This window comes from Nilaparvata lugens, chromosome 4, assembly GCF_014356525.2.
Source record: "Nilaparvata lugens isolate BPH chromosome 4, ASM1435652v1, whole genome shotgun sequence".
NCBI lineage: Eukaryota > Metazoa > Arthropoda > Insecta > Hemiptera > Delphacidae > Nilaparvata > Nilaparvata lugens.
Genome location: NC_052507.1, coordinates 16,676,627 through 16,699,312, shown reverse-complemented (window position 1 = coordinate 16,699,312; position 22,686 = coordinate 16,676,627). Strand labels below are relative to the sequence as shown.

The 22,686-nt window shown below is 34.3% G+C and overlaps 1 protein-coding gene across 5 annotated transcripts in view; it reads left to right on the top strand.

The window, feature by feature from the left end:
- Positions 1-22,686, top strand: part of LOC111048211 (atrial natriuretic peptide receptor 1) — a 448,703-nt gene that overhangs the window by 303,470 nt on the left and 122,547 nt on the right. For all 5 annotated transcript variants that reach the window (XM_039426765.1, XM_039426764.1, XM_039426768.1 and 2 more), the window contains 3 exons: positions 5,335-5,467; positions 10,862-10,943; positions 21,770-21,896. In XM_039426765.1, coding sequence (XP_039282699.1) covers positions 5,335-5,467; positions 10,862-10,943; positions 21,770-21,896 — 342 coding nt within the window. The remainder of the gene's footprint in view (positions 1-5,334; positions 5,468-10,861; positions 10,944-21,769; positions 21,897-22,686) is intronic.

The following is a 22,686-nucleotide window of genomic DNA, read 5'->3' as shown; positions in this document are numbered from 1 at the left end:
TAAAAATCACAACATCGTTTGAAGTCATCCTCTTATGGATATACTTAAACAAACAGAAACCAATAATAGCTCCATGCTCATTGCGTGGTTGATGGATAATGTTTGTCTGATAATGAGGGTGTGAATGTGAAAGTCCTATAGTTACAAACATTCTGTAAAAACATAAATGTTGAGAACATTTTGTTTTAACATTAATGTTGAGAATGTTGATTGGAATGAAACTTTTTCAATCATTCTCTCAAAACTGAATGTTCAGTCTTATCATGTTTCCCCCTAGTTCCTCCATTCAAACTGTTTAGAGTATTTCAGTTGATAAGAAGTTTCCATGTTGTTCTTCCTTGCGGTTTCCCCACTTTTGTATTTGTTGCCTTGTCAATCAAATTCAGTGTTTTCTTGGACAAAGGAGGCCTACAAAAGACCAATAAATTTCAGCTTTGAGAGATATTTATCAGTACCTTATAAACTTTGAAAGATAAAAAGTCATATTGTATGATACATCGAACAAACACAATGAGCGTTATAATCATATTCGTGAAATATAGAAAACGTTTACTTAGGTCCGAAAACAATAGGAGAAAACTCTAATATAGCTATTCTGATAGGTACTATTAATTATTTCTCTCGATGTGTTTTTTGAATATTCAATACCTTTTAAAGTGGAAGGAAAATTAGAAAACATTTTAAAGTGGAGTAAACATTATCTGGATTATTTTAATGACTATTCGGGGGAGACACAGTTTTAAGCTGAGCCTGTTGATCCGTTCCAAATTATTTAAAAAAAATGTCTTTGGTTCGTTGAAAAAAAATCGTGTTGATTTATATTATATGTACCGAAAACTCAAAAGTAGCTAAAAAATGGCGTTGATTCCTTCCAAATCATTTAAAAAATAATTGTGTATCTTTGAATCAATAGAAGAATAAAAGAAAACTAATAAATCAGTGGCAGTTTTTTGAATATAAGACATGGTTGAATGAAGAAGTTGTGGTATTAGGGGAATTTTAATCCCAATTTTGCTTTAGAGAGCTACTATGGATTCCAGCTTTTTGAAAAGAGTTACTTGAATTAAAGTTTGAATGTTTTCATTCTCAGCTCATTCAATCAATATACGACTCAGCTATAACCATTTTTCATTCTCCAAGAGTCATTCAACGACCTTATTTCCGCACTCCAATTGTCGAGACGCATTTGCATATACTTAAATCTCATGCGAATTCTTAGGAAAGTTTAAGTCTCTATTGAAATTCCACGGGGAACTCACTAACTTACTTTACCAACCATTCACAAGTCTTCTTCGAAATATTGCTCGTTCATGAACACCTGGCGGGAGTTGAGTGAATGTCTGTAGCTGAATACACTATTCTACACGCTATTTCTGATTCGGAACTTTCTTAGAACTTCTGTATTGAGTTTGCAAAATCAATTCCTGTCACATTGGCAGTTTCAATCTAGATCTCAAACCTCAAAGGAACAATTATCTAATAGCCTGGATCCTATGTAATTTTGGTAGAAAACTCCATAATAAATTTATTGTGCTTTTGACATCATTAACTATCAGTCATAATTTATTATCAGTCATTTGGAAGAACGTTTGGAACTTTGATTGATAATAATATATTGTAGATCTTGTGATTAACATTGTGCACTACCCATTTAAAAACAATTCACTGGTGATCTTTTTCAACTATATTAGTATTTGGATACTATATCTAAGTCATCTATAAGGAGGAAATCCTAAATAACAATCATATCAACATTTTTACTCCTAGATATATGAGCGGCTAAGGCGGCTAAGGTTGTTATCTTTCAAATGAGTCATTCCAGAATTAGTAGCAAATAAATACTGTGCATGAAAGTTTGAGGACACATTTATTTATTTTTCCAATGATATCAGTTTTCTATATATCCTCTTAATGTATCTATTAAGAATATCATATTCCTTGATATGTCAATCAAGGTATAATGTCTGATATGTCATATCATATTCAATATATGTGATACTTGATTTCTAGATATCTTTCATGATATATCAATCTTGATTTCTACGAATTTAAATTCAAGCGAAGTTTATTCCAGTTTCGAATAATAACCAATATTGGTCACAATTTTACAGCCTCAACGTTGAAATCGTAGAACAATTGTCAATAAATAATAGTCATTGTGGAGTGTATGAACTAGATGTTGGTTGGTTTATGATAGAACTTCCGTTCGTGGAATGGAGTGTTGGTTTCCTTGTGAACTGGACTGATAGCTTTTCCAATTTGCGACGTAATAATGCTACTATCAGAACTTTATCGTAACACTGGATGAAACCCATTAATTTGCAATGTGTTTTGACTGTGTTTAGCATAATTGATTCTGCGGGAGTAGTTTTGACCGACCCTATTTTGAAATGCCATAATAGTTCGCAGCAGTCGGTTTCTTCTCGTTGTGGACGTCAAATGCAGCGTTGAAAAGTTTGATGGATTTTGAGTGGTGGTTTGTTAGTCTATAAAACCAATGTCAGTACTGTAATAGAATTCCATCATCCGTCATGAACTTCATCATATGGTGAAACTATTGGATCAACACAAAATTCTATTAAATCCTTGTGAGGAAGGGTTTCTGTTCGGTTAATTTTTCCTGTACTGAACTGGAGTTTGAAGAGTTGCTGAATTTTTCCATAATACTATTTCGTTCTATAAATGATAGAGTAGCCTATTCATCATTCAATTGATGACAACTGCTTCAGATATTACAATAACATAGATATTCCAGTAACATTCGACCCTTCATTGGCACTGTTAAATATTGCACAAAATTGAAATACAAATTATTTGAACTGGAGTTTGAAGAGTTGCTGCATTTTTGCATAATATATTGCGCCCTATAACAATGATAGAGTAGCTTAAACATCATTCAATTGATGATAACTGCTTTAGATATTACAATAACATAGATATTCCTGTAACTCGACCCTTCATTGACACTGTTGAATATTGCACAGGATTGCAATACAAATTAATTGTTTATTGACACAAATGGATTTTTGTATTCATTTAAATTGGAATATATTTATTGAGAATTGGATTGAAAATGGAAAAAAATGAAAATATCTATTTGCGAGAAGTAAGAGTCGTGAGTAAAATAGCATGAGGATTCATTAATTTGAAAATAATATTGAAAATTCATCAATTTTCACTTGTAAATTCTGTCGTTCGGCTTGGTATAATATGGTTCTATGCTGCATCGGAATAAAAGTGCGTCATTGTGAAGCAATAATCTGTGGACAGGGGTGATGCCACTCTGTACATGAGCATAGCACGCTATGACGTCACAAAATGCAATTTGGTGCGATCATTTATCATTTGCCAATGCCTTACGTGTTATTGGTCCAACCCCGACCGCAGAGCAAGGATCAAGTCAAGGCGATACAAGGAGTCAGCTGCTACATCGTGTGAGGTTGTAACTGTGACCAAACGCTAAATAATACAAGTTTAACAGTGGATGCGGTCATTCATTCCTTATTGCTAAACTAAAATTAATCTGCTGTAAATGCATTTTGAAACTAGGGTTTTTTGCTGATAATGAGTGCAAGCTCTCAGCTCTCATTTTGTGTCGACGACCTGGAGATTTTTGTAACTTGTTTATTTATTCATTTATTTGATGTACTTGTATCGTACAATTTGCTTGTACTGGACTAGTGCACAGAGCTACAATTTCCATATACAATTCCATTTTAACTCTGCCAATGACTTAATTATTCTTGTAGTTTGTGTGTAATGCGGTAAGGTTTGATGCAAAAATTCCATTCATAGAATTAAAACAGAATCATCTTGACCTTTCAACACACTCAATTTTATCAATGAATGGAAATGATAGATATATTATTCAAGAATTATAGTCGGTCAATCGAAAACTCACTTAATTAATCTCATTATTACTCCAATCAATTTCTATTCATAATGCTGCTTTCCAGAGCTATTCAATATATATTCCGAAAAGATATAGTAAACTGACAGTGATCCAGGAAATCGATGTTTTGATTTTATCGTCGTGGTTTATTTTCAACTACTGTAGCCTGAATCCAATACGTATGTTATTTAACACCTTTTCATGCCTTGATAATACGTTAAACCATCTCAAGTTAACAGGAAATCACTTTTGATTTTTCTATGAATAGAAATACACTTTTCACTTGACCAACAAGTTATTCTCCACAACTTTTGATAATGAATTTCAAAATTCTAAAAACTTTATCACAGAAAACTGTGGGTTGATTCAATTTTTCATTTACGTTCAGTTTCGAGATGTTTGATTAATGTTTGTTGGTTGAAACTTCTATTGCAAGGAGACGTAATTGCAATTAGCTTGGTAACTGATCGTGGTCACGGGCATGCTCTGAACACATTTCGAAGAGTTTGTGTGTAGTGGTTGAGTTGAAAGCTCATTTTTCAAAAGCTGCAGACTGCAGTCTCCTAATAGGACAGCGCTGACAGATGAATAATTAATTTCTTGTTTTTGTAAAAGTAGAGCACGCTGTGCTTCTTGAACTTGAGAAAAATAAGCTTGGCACTCCTTTGGGAAATTTGAATTTATTATTGTGACAAAATACAAAGTGCATCTTTTTGATGACATATTCATTCTTGTAATATTTCTACTATAGTTCCTACTACCAAAACTGCTAAAGTATATTTTAAATTTCAACAGTCAACTTTAAAATATGAAATTTCAGCTTGAGCTGCTTATTATTATCACGTGTTAATTACTCTTCAATATTTCCAATGCTTTAAAGTGTTACACAATTTTTTTTTAAAAAGCTGAAATTCAGCTTCCTCATCTACCTCTTATATTTAGACTACATTAACTTACTCATATCTATTTATCTGATTCCTATGTTGTAATGTACTGACTCCTCAGTTACTGATTTATTCCACATAGTTTATAACCTCGAAACTTCATCCCCTTGAGTTTGCTTGGAACAATGAATGATTCTCAAGTTCTCTGGCAGAACCAGCCTGATAACGTACCTTCCATTTCACTATAGTCCTTTCCAGTGTACTATATTTACGAACAGTGGAAAATCTATAGAAGAACAGGTCCTGGAAGGAGAAGAATATCTAGGCTGCATAACCTTAGGAAGTGAACCGGGAAAACATCAGCTGAATTCTTCCGCATGGCCGTGGACAAATTTAGGCTAGCCAAGCTGGTTGCCTATTCAGAACTATTTTAGAAGATGTTGAGTACTAGAAGTAAGTAACGGATAATATAATTTTAATGGAATGTATGGAAGTGGGGGAAGTGCAATAGGAATTCATCCAAAGTTTATTTATTGTATTATTTTTAAATTGTTGCAGATAGTCGCGAACTACATAGGAGTGAAGCATGCTCTGGAATACGTGCCACATACAAGCATACATTGGGCGGGGGGGAGACTGGACCCACCACCAGATACACCCCACTGTGGCTTCGATGGATCTTTGTGCAGACGTGAGTTTCTATTTTACATCCCTCTATTAGAATTGATCTGGATTTCGTAAAAAAGTACCCAATAAACTGTTCCACAATAATTTTTATAAAGCCCTGTAGTTCTTCTTTTTCGGTTAACAGCCGTTGGGCTGTTTGGCAGCAACTCTCCATGCCTCTCTGTCATCCGCCATACTTTTGAGGTCACTGTAGTTGAAACATCTCAAATCCTTCTTCAGTTGTTGCTCTATGTATTCCAGTCTTGGCCTTCCTCGCGCATTCCTTCCCTCAATCATCCTCTCCATTATCATTTCTGGTAGTCCCTCATGTCGAAGAATATGACCAACTAGTGCTCTTCTCCTTTTTATTTCTTTCAGTAAACAACTTCCCTCTTCAACTTCGTTACCTTCACTCTCCAACTGAGTAAGCCCTGTATTGGAACAAAAAGTCTCCAACACATAGAGATAACAATAGTAGTTTTTTGTCTCATCCTTGTGTTGGATATTACACAATTTACTGCAAGATTGAATCCACTTTATTTCTGACATCATTTCAAGTCTCTTCCATTATGGAAAAGTTCCACAACATCAATATTCACGCAACATATTTACTGCAAGAATTATCATTTTCCATTATACAAGCAATTATATAAATTAATGAAATCTTGCATAACTAATGTGAGTCAATGTGGTCTCCAAGATTGGCCATCTTGATGTGCGGTTTGCACCAAAACAAAAGTAGGTTTGTTTATTTGAAAACGCTACTAATAGTTCAAGCTCTATGGTTTTGAAATTCTCTTCACCTGAGATTTCTACTAATTTTGAAAACACTACTTATAGTTCAAGCTCTATGACTTTGAAATTCTCTCCACCTGATAATTCAATCTCTTTTATTGTTCGGGTAATGAAGTTCACTCCGACCAATCTACCTAGAATACATTCTAGTATTATGTTTACCTAGAATACATTCTAGAATTCTAGTTACATTGAATCAGACTTTGTGAGAGCTATGACTCATGAGTAACATTACTACGACTGCTACTATATGACATACGAACCAATTTAAGTTGAGTAATTGTTTATATAAATGATAAAAAATGACGTCCGCTCTCCATATATTATGAAGACTATTATTCTCTCACTCTCCATATTATCATATCACATCGTTATGTTCAGGGAGTTATTTTAATAGTATTTAGAAGTGTTCTGAATCATCAACCATTGATGAATGACACAATTGATCCAGCAGAACTATCAATCGCAATTTAAGAGTCAAAGTCATATATTGAGGATTATGATGATTCTCTAGATAGAGAAAATTACCATTTTTATTATATTGCTCTCCCAGGAGACTGCTCTGCTCTCCATCCTATAACGACCCCTGAATTACTGTAGTGAAAAACTTTTTTCAAGTGATCTAAGGAAGTGGCGAGGGAGCTTTTGTACTTGTTGGAACGCTGAGAGCATAATAATGAGTGCTATAATAGACCTCTTCACTTCCTCACTTCTGCTCGAATATAGGACTCAACTTGTTGAAAAGTACAATGCTAATCTCATGAGTGCACTCTTGTAGTTCTATTGTTTTTCTCTTGTTGTCCATTTGATACCTCATGTCCAATTGAATTTTCCTCTAATTTCACAAAAGTTTTATCACACGAGTAGAAAGTGGATTATTTTGAATAGATTGAAGTGTTGAATTATAGGGAAATTAGGACTTACTGACTTCTATCAGTCTCATCATTTATTCCTCATCATATCATTATCTTAATTTTTTTTCGCTTAGACATGATATTTCGTTTGAATTTTCAACTTTCTTTTTTTTTACGGGGAGGGTATCATTGATACCCTCTCTGAGAATGGACTTCTTAAGGTCCAAACTTCACCGTTTCATGTGGAAACATTACAGTAGTACCTTAACTTTTGCATTTTTCATCATTATTCTTGCTCAATATTATTGTAGAATTCATCAGTTTAATATGATTCACAATGTCATTTTACCGCTACTGGTATTTATGTTTAACGCTAGAACGTAAGTTGAATTATGTTTTGTTAAACACAAATGAATAAAGGAATCTGAATCTGGATCTGAATCTGAATCCTCCAAGTCAACTCACTCTATTACATCAAGTACGAGCCAAATTTATAATGTTCCATTCTATTCCTGCATTAATCTACGGATCTCTACCATGTTTCATTATCTTGTTCTATTTACCTACCTGATTCATTTCCTCTTTGCAGTAAATATTAGTTTGGTGTTAGTTTTGGTTGAATCAAATTATTATATAATTCTTAGTTTTTATTCTACTATGGTTGTACGAAGCAATGAATGATGTAGTCCATGCTAGACGTAAGTTTGAGAAGGGATGAAAATAAGAGCATTTCGTATTTCTCCTCACGTTCCACTAAATATTCTGCCAGGAAGGTGGCCCACATTCAATAATTTCATTTTACTGACCGCAGAGCTGGAAATGTTTGCACAGACATCACCATTTTCCCACAATCTCTGATTTCTCAATAATTCTAGGGATTTTTTCAAAAACCTTCATAGCTTTTTGTACAAAACAAGTGAAAGAACATAACATTCAAGAATCGTCTCAACTGGATTCCAATAAACGAATAAAAGGCTGTGAAACGTAACATGCGTACTCATCTTTTTTGACATGAAGCCTATCGATTAATTTATTACTCTGTTTTTTAAGCTCTATAAATCACATCGGCAAACCCTCTTGTTCTCAAATTCACCAGTTATTTTCAGTACCAGTACCTGTCACAGAATTACAGAAAATATTCATCATTGCCTTTTACAAGAAGTTTCCTAAAAATACAGAGTTCAGATTGATCTAGACTCTGGGCTAGATATTGAGGACTGTTGAAGAGACGAGACCGTTGATTCGTTCACACTATTTACCCGAAAATTCTACAACATGTTGTGATATAATCATAATGGATTACAATCCATTTTCAATTCACTAACAATTCCGAATAGAATCCACTTCCAAACTAGGAAGAATCCAGTATTGAAGTTGAACTTTTCGTTCAGTTAGGGATTAGAATCAAGTTTAATGCTTATCAGTTTCTCAAGCTGTACGATGATAGTTATCATAGTCCTCTTCTTCTCTCAGGATAATAATTTCCACTCTTAGAGCTTGAGAGATTCTCTTAATTTCTATTTTAATTATTCAAGTTTTTACTCTTCAAAAAATGGTTGTCCTTTCATTACAGCCAGCAGTTTTTACTTATGCTCCATAGCCACATTTCCTTTCCTGTCAGCTTCAGTAAAAGCTCATGCAGTATTTCACTTCTTCTTGTTTCCCTATAAAACTATATAATATGTTAGTGTTTTAAATTTTTTTTCTCGAATAAAGTGTTTTGATTTTCTGAAAATCTCCATTGTGAATTAGAAATAATCATATTAATAAATAGAAATTAGTGAATTGTTCTATTCCATGACAGAGTCTGTTCGCTGGATCTCCATGAATGAGCTTATAATAATTTTTTATTCACTCATCAATTTTCTCTTTGCTTTGCTGTCTTTCTGTCGATTCTCGAATGACTAATCATGATTTTGTTATACTCCACAGAAATATCTAGTTGGGCGAAAAATTATTTGGCCAAGTAGAACCAGACGATTGTTCTATAATTTTGAAGAATCAATTATAAGTATATCATTAAATATGAAGAATTGACATGATATATTTTCCAGTTAGTGGTTAGATGAAGAATACAAACTGAAGGTTATCACCTTTTCTCGGGTTTAGCGCCACATCCCGTGTTATTCTTCATCATCTTCGGGGAACAAAATCCTCCCCGATGGAGGAAATGGGTTTCCAGGGGACGTGAAGCAATCGAAAGTGAAGATTGAAAATGCCCCTCCTCCCTTAACACTTTCTTAGCCAACAGTTATCTCCCGAGCTTTTCCAATACAGAAATTCATTTTCCAGCCTACAAGTGGCTTCTATGTTTTACGCCTGAAATTTTATGCAGTAGATTTAAAAAAAATCTTGGAAAAACTGGAAATCAATTTTCAACGAGATCATTGCAATTGCAAAAATACTTTTCAGTGAGTTTATCAATTTATTTATTCATTCATTCACAATACCACATCGGAAACGACAGGTTATGACCCAAATATGTTTCCTTAACACAACAAAAAGTACAGTATACAGTTTAATCAAAGCAGAAAAAGATACTAAAACTAATGTTTGAACAGAATAGAATAATACGCAAATGCTATTATAATCTTTTAACTTTCTGAGAGAATTCTAGTAATCTCAAATTGGATTCAGGAATGATAATGATTGTAGATTCTGTAGATGATGTAAAAAAGTAAGATTCAGTAAGATAATTTCATAATATCTCTACTGGCTTATCACATTCTCAGTTGCTTGACGTCGATGAATTCTCAAGCATGATGATAGGGTTATTGAATAAGAGATAAATTGCTAGTGAATAATACTGCAGCGGAATCATGGAATACTGATTATCACTGATTGTATTGGCGTTTAAGCTGCTCATATTGCGACTGATTTGTAACCAATCGAGCTTGTCAATTATCTAATTCACAATCACAGCAGTGATGTGCAACATTGCATTCAGTTGTGGATCACGGAATGGCGTTGCTTAATGATCCATGCACTGTCATAACATCATTACCAAATTACAAGGCATTTACAATCAATTCAGCAGTGATCTGCTGTGATTTGTGGTGTTTGAATGTATTATCACCGACAGTGACCCATGAGTTGATGAGTTCTCCAAGCGTTTAGAATAATAATTATTAATCAGCATGCTGTATGTTATAGAACACGTATCCACTCCATCATGCTTTATAGTTTAGTTAATGGAGTTAGAAATGCAAGGTTTACACATATTAGATTCCACAGTTCAATCAAAGTCATGTTAAATCCAGTAACACCTCAATCACAGTATATAATTTGAAAATGAGCTCTTGATGTAGTAGTTGAATGAATAGAGTTGACAATCTGAAACCTCGGTTTTGAGCTACAATATCAACTACTGGACTATCTGACTTTTGGTTGATCGATTTGTTCACTGTGTACATTTCATGAACCCTATACCATTCATTTCTACAAACCGTGATATAAGACCAAATTTGATTGTTTTACACAGCGCAAAGCTTACATTTTGATCATTGATGATCAGAACTATGCCACGCTAGAAGGCAATAAACATAAAACTAAGCAGAATCAGTGATACAAACTTATGAACTGATAAAATCGTGTAAAAATAAAGTCCTGCTTGAATCTCCTTATTGTATTTGGTTGAACCCCATCGCTGCATTACTCGAGAAAAAGATTGTAGTCCCAGCTTTTCATAGCTTTCATATTCAAATGCTAAATACATTTTGACTTTGTACAGTGAACTTCATTCTTGATGATTGGACTCATTTATTTTCCAGAGATGACTGGCTATGCAATACTTAGTATTGTCCTGAGCTCAATAGTCGTTGCCCTGGCTGTGGGTTTATTGTTCATCTACAGGTGAGTTATAAGTTAGTGTACTGTACTGAAATTTTATTTTTGAATGTTTATACTGGTTGCACCATATTTCAACTGCATGGCCTCTCGCAATGTTATTCCTAATTCTTGTAGGATAAGAAAACTCTTAGGATGGAGAAATTATTGCTACAGTGATACTTGGATAATTCCCTACTGATAAAAAATCTGAACTAAGCAGTGCCACAAATTGGCCTCAAACTTAAAATACTTTAATTGAGCGCAAACAACCAATATCGATCACCACAGAATAAGCAAACACGTATTTCTGTAAGCTTTTCCTATGCTATCACTCACTATTTTAAGTTTTTATACTCTTTTCACCAAGTATTATACGTAAAATAATTAAGAAATATAAGATGTATCTATCAAAAAAGCCACTTTTTACGCGATCTCATAGCTGGGGACTGTAATATCCCCAAGTGCATATTTCAACTGCATGGCCTCTCGCAATGTTATTCCTAATTCTTGTAGGATAAGAAAACTCTTAGGATGGAGAAATTATTGCTACAGTGATACTTGGATAATTCCCTACTGATAAAAAATCTGAACTAAGCAGTGCCACAAATTGGCCTCAAACTTAAAATACTTTAATTGAGCGCAAACAACCAATATCGATCACCACAGAATAAGCAAACACGTATTTCTGTAAGCTTTTCCTATGCTATCACTCACTATTTTAAGTTTTTATACTCTTTTCACCAAGTATTATACGTAAAATAATTAAGAAATATAAGATGTATCTATCAAAAAAGCCACTTTTTACGCGATCTCATAGCTGGGGACTGTAATATCCCCAAGTGCATATTTCAACTGCATAGCCTCTCGCAATGTCATTCCTAATGCTTGTAGGATAAGAAAACTCTCAGGATGGAGAAATTATTGCTGGAGTGATACTTATGAATAATTCCCTACTGATGAAAAATCTTAACTAAGCAGTGCCACAAATTGGCCTCAAACTTAAAATACTTAAATTTAGCACAAACATCTATTATCTATCACCACAGAATAAGCATACACATACTTGTGTAAGCTTTTCCCATGCTATCGCTCACTTTTTTAAGATTTTATACTCTTCCCACCTAGTATTGAACGTCACTTTATCTCATAGATTACAAGGAGCATTCAAGAACATCACTTAGAACGATCACAATATTAATATTCATTGTAACCTCACCCAATAAGAAAAACGAGCAGTGGAATTCTCCAAAGACACCTGTTATTCTCAAATCAAATTATTGTAAGCGTATAATAATAGTTGTGGAATTTCAATATTTTATCCTATACTATTTAACGAGCAATTTCTGTTTATATGTTTAGATGTTTGTATTTTACCGGATCTCGAATACGGCTCTAACGATTCTCACGAAATTCAGAATATAGTAGGTTTATAATAATATAAAAATTGCTGAAGGACATTGAAAGGATAACTATTATCCATCCTTGGAAAAACAGCTGATAATGATTATTTCGTCGTCTGTTGATGATGGAAGCGAGTTCATGTGTGTGGGACTGTGTCAAAATTATGACTCAGCTGTTGAACTTTTGTAATAAATCAATCAGGTACTTAGTGCTGGTTGCAAAAAAGCTGGGTTATTTTCAATCCTTATTAATTCCAGTAGATTGATCTTTTTGAAATGATCTCTGATTTGGTTCACGTGAAATTAATCAGGATTAAAATTTTACCGGCTTTTTCGCAACCGGGCCTTTGTGAGGGAAATTTCTGCATTACTCTGGGAATTAATCTCAATTCGACTGTGATTTCTGTATGTACTATGCATATTATTATAATTTCTTCTTTCGCAATCAATTTTTTATGCTTTTGTACTCCAGAGCGAAGCTCGGTCCCCGATATTGTGTACTAAAGTATTGTATCATACCAGTGAGAAAAGGTAGCATTTATGCCATGTTTTCTATATTATTGCCTCCAATATAGGCCCATGTTTTAGATGATAGTGGAATCTAGTAATAGATTCCGAGGCTTCACAGAGGCTATTTCGAGCTTGCAAAGCTTTTCCAGATTATCCAGTAGGTCGCGTGTTCCGCATCAGAATCCCTGCAGCTCCAGAGCGTCATCAATCAATGTCCTGACGCGAATTACCGGCGTCCGACTCTTCGAGTGATTTTCGAATCACCTAAGAAAGCAAACCGCTATCTCGTGCACTTTTCAATTAACTTGTGGCAGCACTTCAAGCCAGGAAATACATCAACTGCTCTGTTTCCCGTCGGCTTTTCTCGGCTCAATCCAGTTGGGAGGCCCAATTTAGAATCCAGGGCTAAGTTATGCCTGAAAGTGGTAATGACATGTAATTGATGAAAATTCCACTAGAAGAAGCATTTTAAGAAGCATCCCCCCAAGAAGCATTTCAACTTGAAAAGTTTAAATGCTTGTGCTCAGTTTTAGAATTCCATGAGTTTTAGAATAATTTCAGATGAATTCCATGGAATCATCTGGGAAAGAGCAACGATTGCCACACTCAAAATTGAAGTTCCTTTTAATAATGATTTCCTTTAGGGTATGATTGTGAATTTTAGTTATATTGTAATTATTTACGTAGCTATTTCATGCTCTGTATATACTGTGAAAAAATTAAAAATAAATTGATTTGATTTGATTTAATAGTCAAAAGTTGAGTTATTCCATAGATTGGATATAATTATTTCATACAAAAATTCCCATACCACATGCCACATCCAATCATTATAAAAGTTTTCATTCAACATTATCATATTTTCTCTCTCCACGTTTATGATTATTTTTCTTCGCATCTTTTGTGATATTCTAAAATCTTGAATAAATTGCATTAATTATTTTTGAGACTAGCTTGATCAACTACATCTAACATTTGTTGTTGTTCTAATCTCAAAACTATAGATAGATTGCCTTTATTTATCAAACTTTAAGATATTACAAGTGTTATGGCAATTTGAGGCAATAAGAGCCCCCTCTTCTACTCAGCCCAAAAATACCAATATACAATATAGATTAGTTCCATAGTCTTGAGTAACGAGAAGTTTTGAAATAATTATTGATGCATATCGCAGTTATTAATGTATGAAGAAACTTGAGAATTTCAAGACTGATATTTTTGTAGCTGTTATGGTAACCCAAAGGACGAGATCTCCCTCATTCATAAACGTATTAATAATAGTGATCGTATTATCAACCACGCATACCCATAGGGAGGTAACCTAAAGTTGAAATTCTTCCTTGTCTTTCTATTGCAATAAATCTTCACATGATGAGGAGGATTCAAGCAAGAAGAGAAGCGAAATATGAGAAAAGTTCCAGTAGGTCAAAGGATATTAAATTGCATGAACTAAGTGGGGGATGAAAATAATTTCTACTGACATGCGAGAGTGAGTAAAGTTTAACTTCTGTAACTCCCTATATTTCAAATTCTTTCAAAGATTCTTCCACCTCTCATCTCTTTTAATAGTCTACAGTGGTCTAGTAACTCAATTTTGTTTCCAATAGATATGCTAGACTGAAGCTCTAATATACTCGTTCCATTGACCTCAATAGTATTTCCTAGTATCTTGAGAGAAAATCTGATCAAATACTTCACATATTATGCAGTGAGTTCAATCAATTTCCACAGGTTGAGTTTGTTTGCAGTTTTTTCTTTGTTTCTTGCAAATCTTCTATTTTCTCATAAATAAGTTTCAGTTATTAGTTGTACGTCTTTAAACACATGCAGTAGTACCAGTAAGAAATTATCACCATACTTATCAACTCTCGAACTAAGAACTCATAAAGATCCCGAACTGGATTTAAGAGTAATGTAAGAAAAATTAGTCCCAGTTTACTAAAAATAAACGAATTATAATGTCTGTAGCTTGCGAAAAGTTGAGCTTGCAATTTTCGCATCCACACAAATCATTGAATATATCACAATAATTCGAGTATTGCAATACACGATCAAATCTATGAGGAGTTGCGGAGTATAGATAGATCCGAAATTGTAAGTTCTATAGTAATGAGGTTTCTGCCTCACTGTGATTGGATGAAATAACTCGAAACCTAATATCTCAACCAATGCAATATTTGAATTTATTTCAATCTCCTATTCTGAACTCTGCCAGCTTGTTATTGGGAGATGTCGAAATACTTTTAAACCTCTAACTAATTGAAATCGAGTACTATGTTACTCAATTTCCGGTGTATTGAGTCATATTTTCTGGGTTCCCAGTACTCGAGCTTATGAAATGCCTCGAGGAGACTGGATGAGAATCTTGTTGCTAGTTATCTGAGAGAATGTCAACATTTCCCCAATCATTACAGAACTACACAACGCATTGTTACTGGCTGATGCTGAATATTCACGTGCATCCAAGTTATAGAATTCCCATCATCCAAGCTGGTTTCCTCTCAAATGAATCCTCTCATGCAAGCCGAACAATTTCAGTGGAAATCCTCACAGCCAGCTCACAAGAACAAATTGCAAATTCTAGAGTTGGGAGAAAGAGAGAGAGATTGAGTGGGGGAGTGAGGGGATGCAGTGCCGAAGGGCCGCCAACTAAAATTTTACAGTAAATTAAGTGGGTGGGAATTGAGCTGTGCCGCCAATTCGTGTATTAATCATCTCCGACTATAGCAATTCTTATTTTTCTCTCGCTGCCACTTTTTAAAGCATTTTTCCGGTAATAGAGGTTGTCCTTAATCCCTCGTCAAGTTTTTCCACCGAGAGCTTAATGAGATGGCTCGGATGGAAACCCGGTAACAAATTAATCATCTTTTATCCCTGTCTCGTGACAAGTTCCATCCTACAAATTTGCGCGCTGATCGAAATGCTGATGCTGCTTCTATCAACTTTACTGTTCTGAGCGAAATTGTGTCAAATAATTGCTAGCTGATTCATACTAAAGCACTCACAGTAATCCAATTGTGAACATAAATGAAGAAGTATATTATATTTGGTTGACTCGATGATAAGAGTTCTTATCTATTCCCTCATCATCATTCTTCATTCATCCCACACTACGAAAATACTAACACAGCCCTATACTAAGATATATGAGAATAAAAACTTATATCATAAACAAAGAGGGGTGCCCACAGTGTGGAGGGGGGACTTGAACGCAGATTGCGTCCTTGAAATTTATCGTGGGGGGGGGAGAAGTCTCAATGTCGAATCCTTTTTTTTGGTTTCCAATTCAAGGGGGGGGATTTTCCAACTCCAAAGGTGATGCGTCTTTGAGCTTGGGGGAGGGTTTGGTTTGGCTTTAAATCTTTAAAAGTTGATGCATCTTCTGAGTTCTGAGTGTTGAAGTGTTTATAAAGAATAATTTCAACGTGTTTGCTCTTCATACTCGATTACATGTTACAACTTACATTTTTTATCATGTTTAACTCATCAGATAAAAATCATATAATATTCAACTTGGGTGAATGGAATTCCACTCAAAGTTCCTTAAGAATCAATATGCTTAAAGAATCACCTTACTTGAAGTTTCTCAGTATAACGTTTATTAATTTGGAATATGAAGTGCTAAAGCTTTATTGAATCAAAAACTACTGGAAAGTTGTCTTGAATTGATTGAGAAGTGGGTGAGGAAAAGTTGAGTGAGAGGAAAAATATATTATCTTTTTTAATAATTCGAGCAGAAAGTTAGTTGGAAAGTCTTGGAGTTAATTATGATTAGATTCTCCTCAATCCCTCAACTTTTTTTCTGTGAATAATACAACATGAGATATTATGACTAGTTCCATCAACCCCAATTATTTTCTTATCAAGAGAGAATTATTTCCTTATCTCATCCTTGTTTCAAGGAAAGATTAGGAGCATCATAAGAAAGTTAGTCTATGGACTCATTTTTAATGATCTTAGAAGTTTAGTTGAATCAGTGAGGACAGAATAATTGTTTCTGAAAGCTCAAATCCAATTTTTCAACTTTCATCCCTAATTCAAGGTGGAAGTTGAAAAATTGGAAGACACAAATGAGATTATACGAAGAAGTTATTAGACGTGGCTACACATCGGCTCCAACAATTTTAATTTGAAATGAAAACTGAACTTTCATACCACCTCTAATGAGATTATGATGGAGCTGAATTAGAAAGATTTCGATAATTCTGATATATATTTTTGATGAATCGGCATTATTTTCTCCGAAGATTTAGGTAGCCTACTTTACATGTTCATACTGTATGGCATGTTCTATAGTTTAGATTAACTGAATCCAGAAGAAATGGTATATGGGAAGGAAGAAAGTTTTGGCTCACTGCTTTGGTTTGTAACTAAATAATGGATGAATATTCTGGAAGTAATAATACTGTTCAATTTCAAACTCTAATCCTTGACTTGAAGAATTGTATTTGACTTTCAACACGTGATGAAAGCAGAGATTACAATGATGAAAAATTACATCATTCATCTAATGTAGAGTTGACTTGATGAGAAAATTGTAAACAAAAATGATAAATTATATAATAATAATGGTAAATTACCCATCTAATCATTATAATACAACTTCACCACTACAGTTCTTGGACTGGACATTGAGACTTGGCCCAACTAAAGTAACACATCGACGATTTCTCCTGTGGAAGTAAGAAAATGTGTTGGTGAGAATATGTTATAGATTCATTTTTTTGAGGAAATGAAGAATATTGAACAATGATTAATAATAATCATCTACATAACCGTTGTTTTATTCACACGAGCATTCAATCTCAAGCTGGGAAGCAGTATTGGTAAACGAACTGAAATGCAAGTTTCAAATGATCGAACGCGAAGCTCTAATTTCTCCTACAGCGAGGGAAGTTTTTTAATATTCTCACGGAGAGTTGAATCCAATTCAGGATGTGGTGGGAAGCGAATTCTTCCTCGCCATTAGCTTCTCCCGTTACCTACACACACATATTCTCACACGCGCACCTACCACCATTCTCTTCTCCACTGTTCTTTTTTCTTTTTTTCATTGTTCATTCTCTATTTTCCTTTTCCCATTCTACAATTTTCACAGTCTATGGCTGGCTGTCTTTCTTATAGTCAATGGCTTGCATAAATTTACCCCTTCGTACATTATACAGCGCACAATTTCAATTGTATTTTGCATGCACAGGCTGAAGAAAGCCAAAGGTAAAGAAGTTTATTGTCTGTGAAATTATGTCAGAAATGTGTGAAAATAGGATAATGCAAGGTTCTGTGTGTTACTGGAAAACGTATGTTTTGTTAAAAAAAATTCAATTCATTTCTTTGAAACGTTTTTCACCAATTTTTCTGTCATTCATTTCGAGATGAAGTACCTCGAGGCCTTCCACAGTTTCATTAACCAATTTCTAGACTGATTGGTGAGTTAAGAAAAAATCAATTATGATATTGATGAACAAAGCAATTGAAGCTAAAACAGGAGAACTCATTATTCATATATAAACATGTCCAAATATAAACTCCAGAATAATCTTTATTTCTTGACATATTATTGCTCTGAATCCTTGTTCGAGATTTTCATGAATATAAATTGAATATTTTACATTAATCCAATGAATGAATTAAGCTATGAATGAATTAAGCTAATAATTAAGCTATTACTTCATTGAAATAAGCTATGATTTCACTATTTGCATCACTTGCTACTGAATAGATTCATCTATTTCAAGTAAAGCATTCAATTTCTCATGAATGAATTATACAGCATAGTGTAGTCCTCCTCAATAATTATATTTTGTTGAAATAATATGAATTAACTCTCTATTACAACTATACTATTTGATGCTAAGTTCAGATTAGTATTTGTAGTGTTTTAATCCCATACGGATCTGACGTGTGGACAATCACAATGAAAGATGCAGATTGTAAATTGCATTATGGGATCTGTGAATGGAGTGGTGTTGATTGGTAAAGACGGATTAGAATGAGATTGTTGAATGAAGATATTGTCAGATTAATAAAGTCACTGAGACTAAGTTGACTGGGGCATGTTGAAAGAATGGAGAGCACATGGCTGCCGGAAGTTGTTTACATGTAGAGGTTTAATGTTGTTTTCAAGACAGGGTAGATAAAGAATATGATTGCTGTGCGCATCATTAGTAGGAGGAGATGGAAAGCTAGGGTAGAAGATAGAGATTGGTGGAGAGGCTTGCTGACGGAGGCCGAAGTTCATGATGTACTGTTGCGCTGTATAGGGAGACAGAAAGTAGTGTAGTATTGAGCATAATATTGTATTATATTTTCAAATATAGACCAGCTTATCATTAAAGAGCACGCATCAACCATCCACTACCCAGATGTACTATAATTACTTCACCACTACAGGCCACGAATAAATAAAACTTGATATTGTAAAATCACAGATCTATGAAAAATTGAGGCTTAATTCTCTCTCAATCCCTTATGAATCTGTGATTTGACAATATCTAGTCTTTTTATTCAGTATGAGTAACTACCACAATACACTACCTTCACAACTGCTCAGAAAATAAATGAAACCATTCTAATTAACTATGTAAACAGCTAAATAATCGCTGGAATAGCTTTCGGCACACACCCATATATGTGACAACTGTATAAATTGCTGGAGGGATCACCACTGTGCAAAACATTCAACACCAACTGATAGTCAGCCACAAACCGCTCATTTATACTTTGAAACGTTTCAATTACAAACCAGATCTGAAACTTCAATTTCGACCAACTGAAACACAAACTCAGCACTTTGATTGTTGAACCCTGGTTGAGCCGCTGTTGTCAAAGTTGGCTGACAGTACGTGCCGCTGGATTCATTGTTAGATTATTCCACAGAAAGTACAGTTATATTCGGCAGTTGATGACGGTTCGTGCTCGGTAACTATTCGACTGCTGCCAAAGTTCAACACGTTTGGGAAACTCACTTTTTGGTTGTCTTTTTCCTATCAATCTATCACTAATATTATTACTGATTCAATCACACAATGCTATGTGGAATTTCATGCACAGTTCATGATTTACTGGTACTTTCGAATAAGATTATATCAACAAAAAATTATATAATATCATCTCATCAATACAGATTCATACACTGTTATTGAGTGGCTATTTTCGTTTTGCTCTGCTATTATCGAATGTTATTCAAAAATGAATAAAAATCTGAGCAATCAGCTTTAACCATTTCTTCAAAATCTATTCAATAGATTTTCTTCTATAGTCCATACAAAAATTACTTCTGACTTGGAAGAATATGCGGCGCAGAGAATTGGAGGGAGATCAGACAATTACAGTGATTAATAGAGTCATACGTGGAAGCGCAGTTGCCAATTTGTCAGTCGTCTGACTGCTTTCAGACAGGAAACTTCGCATGTGTATCATGAGCACATGAACAGTCACTAGAAGTTGGAGAACGCTGGCCACTTCAAAACGACAACATCCACCTCTGTATCCCTCCCGCTGTATGCTTTTCTCTGCTGCGCATGTCCATCCCAAGTAAGAAGTAATTTTGTACAGAGTATAGTCTTTCAACTGTATTTTGTTTTTGACTGAGTCTATTACTGCATTGATGGTTTTATCATCATTTTAAAAGTCTTCATTGGACGTTTGAGATGCAACTTATTAAATTGTGACTGAAGAGAGTTTGTACAGTGGATCCATGAATGCTTCACTCAATTTATTTCAAGGACATGATGTTTTCCAAGTGTAGTCTGCTACAAAAATGTTTTGTTTTGGGCTTCATCAAATCAAGATCGAATGTGGATGGATTTGAAGAACTACAAAAGTAATGAATGTCAAATTGAAAAAAATCTGTCTCGTGGAACTATACATTTTATACTCTGTACAAAATTACATCTCACTTAGGATGGACATGCGCAGGAGAGAAAGCATACAGCGGGAGCGATACAGAGGCGCGATGTTGCCGTTTTGAAGCTTTCTCAAACTTCTATAGTGAGGTCCACGTTATAATGACAGTATTTGATCAACTTTGGTTTTGCTATCCTTGTCTATCATTCGACAAAGCCGGTGGTACTATCCTTTTCTAGGTATGTTTTTGTCAGTGTAGAAATATGATTAATTAATGAAGAGAATCGGCATCGCTATTCTTCTATCTTTATCCATTGCCATTATAACGTGGACCTCACTATAGTGACTGTTCATGTGCTCATGTTACACATGCGAAGTTTCCTATCAGAAAGTAGTCAGACGACTGCCAAATTCGCAACTGCGCTTCTACCTATGACTCCATCAATCACTGTAGTTGGCTGATCTCCCTCAATTTTTCTGTGCTGCATACTCCTGCAACTCAGAAGTAATTTTGTACGGACTATAGTTTTGTGTTTGAACCTGTTCTTCTCTATAGATCCATGTTCCTCAAGATGGATGAATAATACCTAAATTCTATAAATGGATAAATCAATGTACGATTAGAATGGGAACCAATAATTCAAGAATAAAACCTTCAGGGCCTGTTCTATATTTGTTGTGTAGTGAATTCCATTCAGAACGAAGTAAAAGTGTAATTGGAATCTTAAGGATTTCTTTGAAAACATCTTCTTCCTCCAACAATAGCATCTAAAGTTGTTTATTGATATGGAATGGATGGGCGAACGCTAAGGCCTAACCGTTTCCTCACGGGAGAATGTCTTTCCTCGATACAAAACCATTATCGAACTGTCCTTTCTGAACCATGATATCATCTTGTGGAAAACTCAATTACCTCTATTCGAGTCACGAACCAGATTAATACGATTTGTCCTTTGTACTCCAAAGTGTACTGTCTTTTTGTCCCATATCTCTCTCGATAGCTTTTTCCTATTATTTTATTGTTTATATTGCTGACTTCAATTGAATTTCCAAGAATGGAGTTACTGAATGATGAGGGCTGTTGGTTTTTTGCAGGCACTACAAGCTAGAGGCGGAAATTGCTTCTATGACATGGCGGATATACTATCGTGAAATCGTCAAAGTACCATCTGAGAAGTTGAGAGGTAGTGTTTACAGTCTTGTGAGGCGTACAAGTCAAGCGGTGAGTTGGACCTTATTTTTTGTGAATGTGAATGAATGATAAACATGATAGATAATTCACTATTTCATTGAATTAGAATATTCACACATAATTATTGAAGGTAGAATATTATTATAGTCGAATTTTCAAATACTATCATTATTCAAATTGACCATAATATCACACAGATAATATTATACGACAATAATATTGTGTTATTCTCACAAAAACTCAATAAGAGTTGAGATAAATTAAGTTTATTTCTGTAATTAATAGTCAGACTTAAGATAACAGATGAAAAAGTACACTCTTCAAGATTTATTAATTATAAAATAGAACTAGCCTCTCTATTGAATGAGTCGCAGAGGAGCTGCTCTCGAAACCTCAGGACTACATGACTTGAAATTATCGCGAATTAGCTGAGATTGACGTTTTAAATAGGTTTATACGTCCATACAACTCTCATTTTGGACATAATATAATTTGTTAAATGAACTCTGTATAGATATCATAATTTTTCATGATGTGGCATCAATCATAATGATAGAATCGGTTTAAATTCACCTAACTGTATGTATCATATTATTGTATGTCCTTTTATTCTTTTTTCCTTCGTCCTGGTACCCCCAGAAGAAGGGAGTTTATTATAGAAAATATAACAAACAAAAATGAAAAATACACTTATAGAAAGAAATCTTACAAAAAAATCAAATTGAGAATAATAAAAAAAGCAAGAATGACAGAAGATAATGGAAATTCCTTTCCAGTGGAAAATTTCAAAAATTATAAACCAGACGAAATATAAATTCCG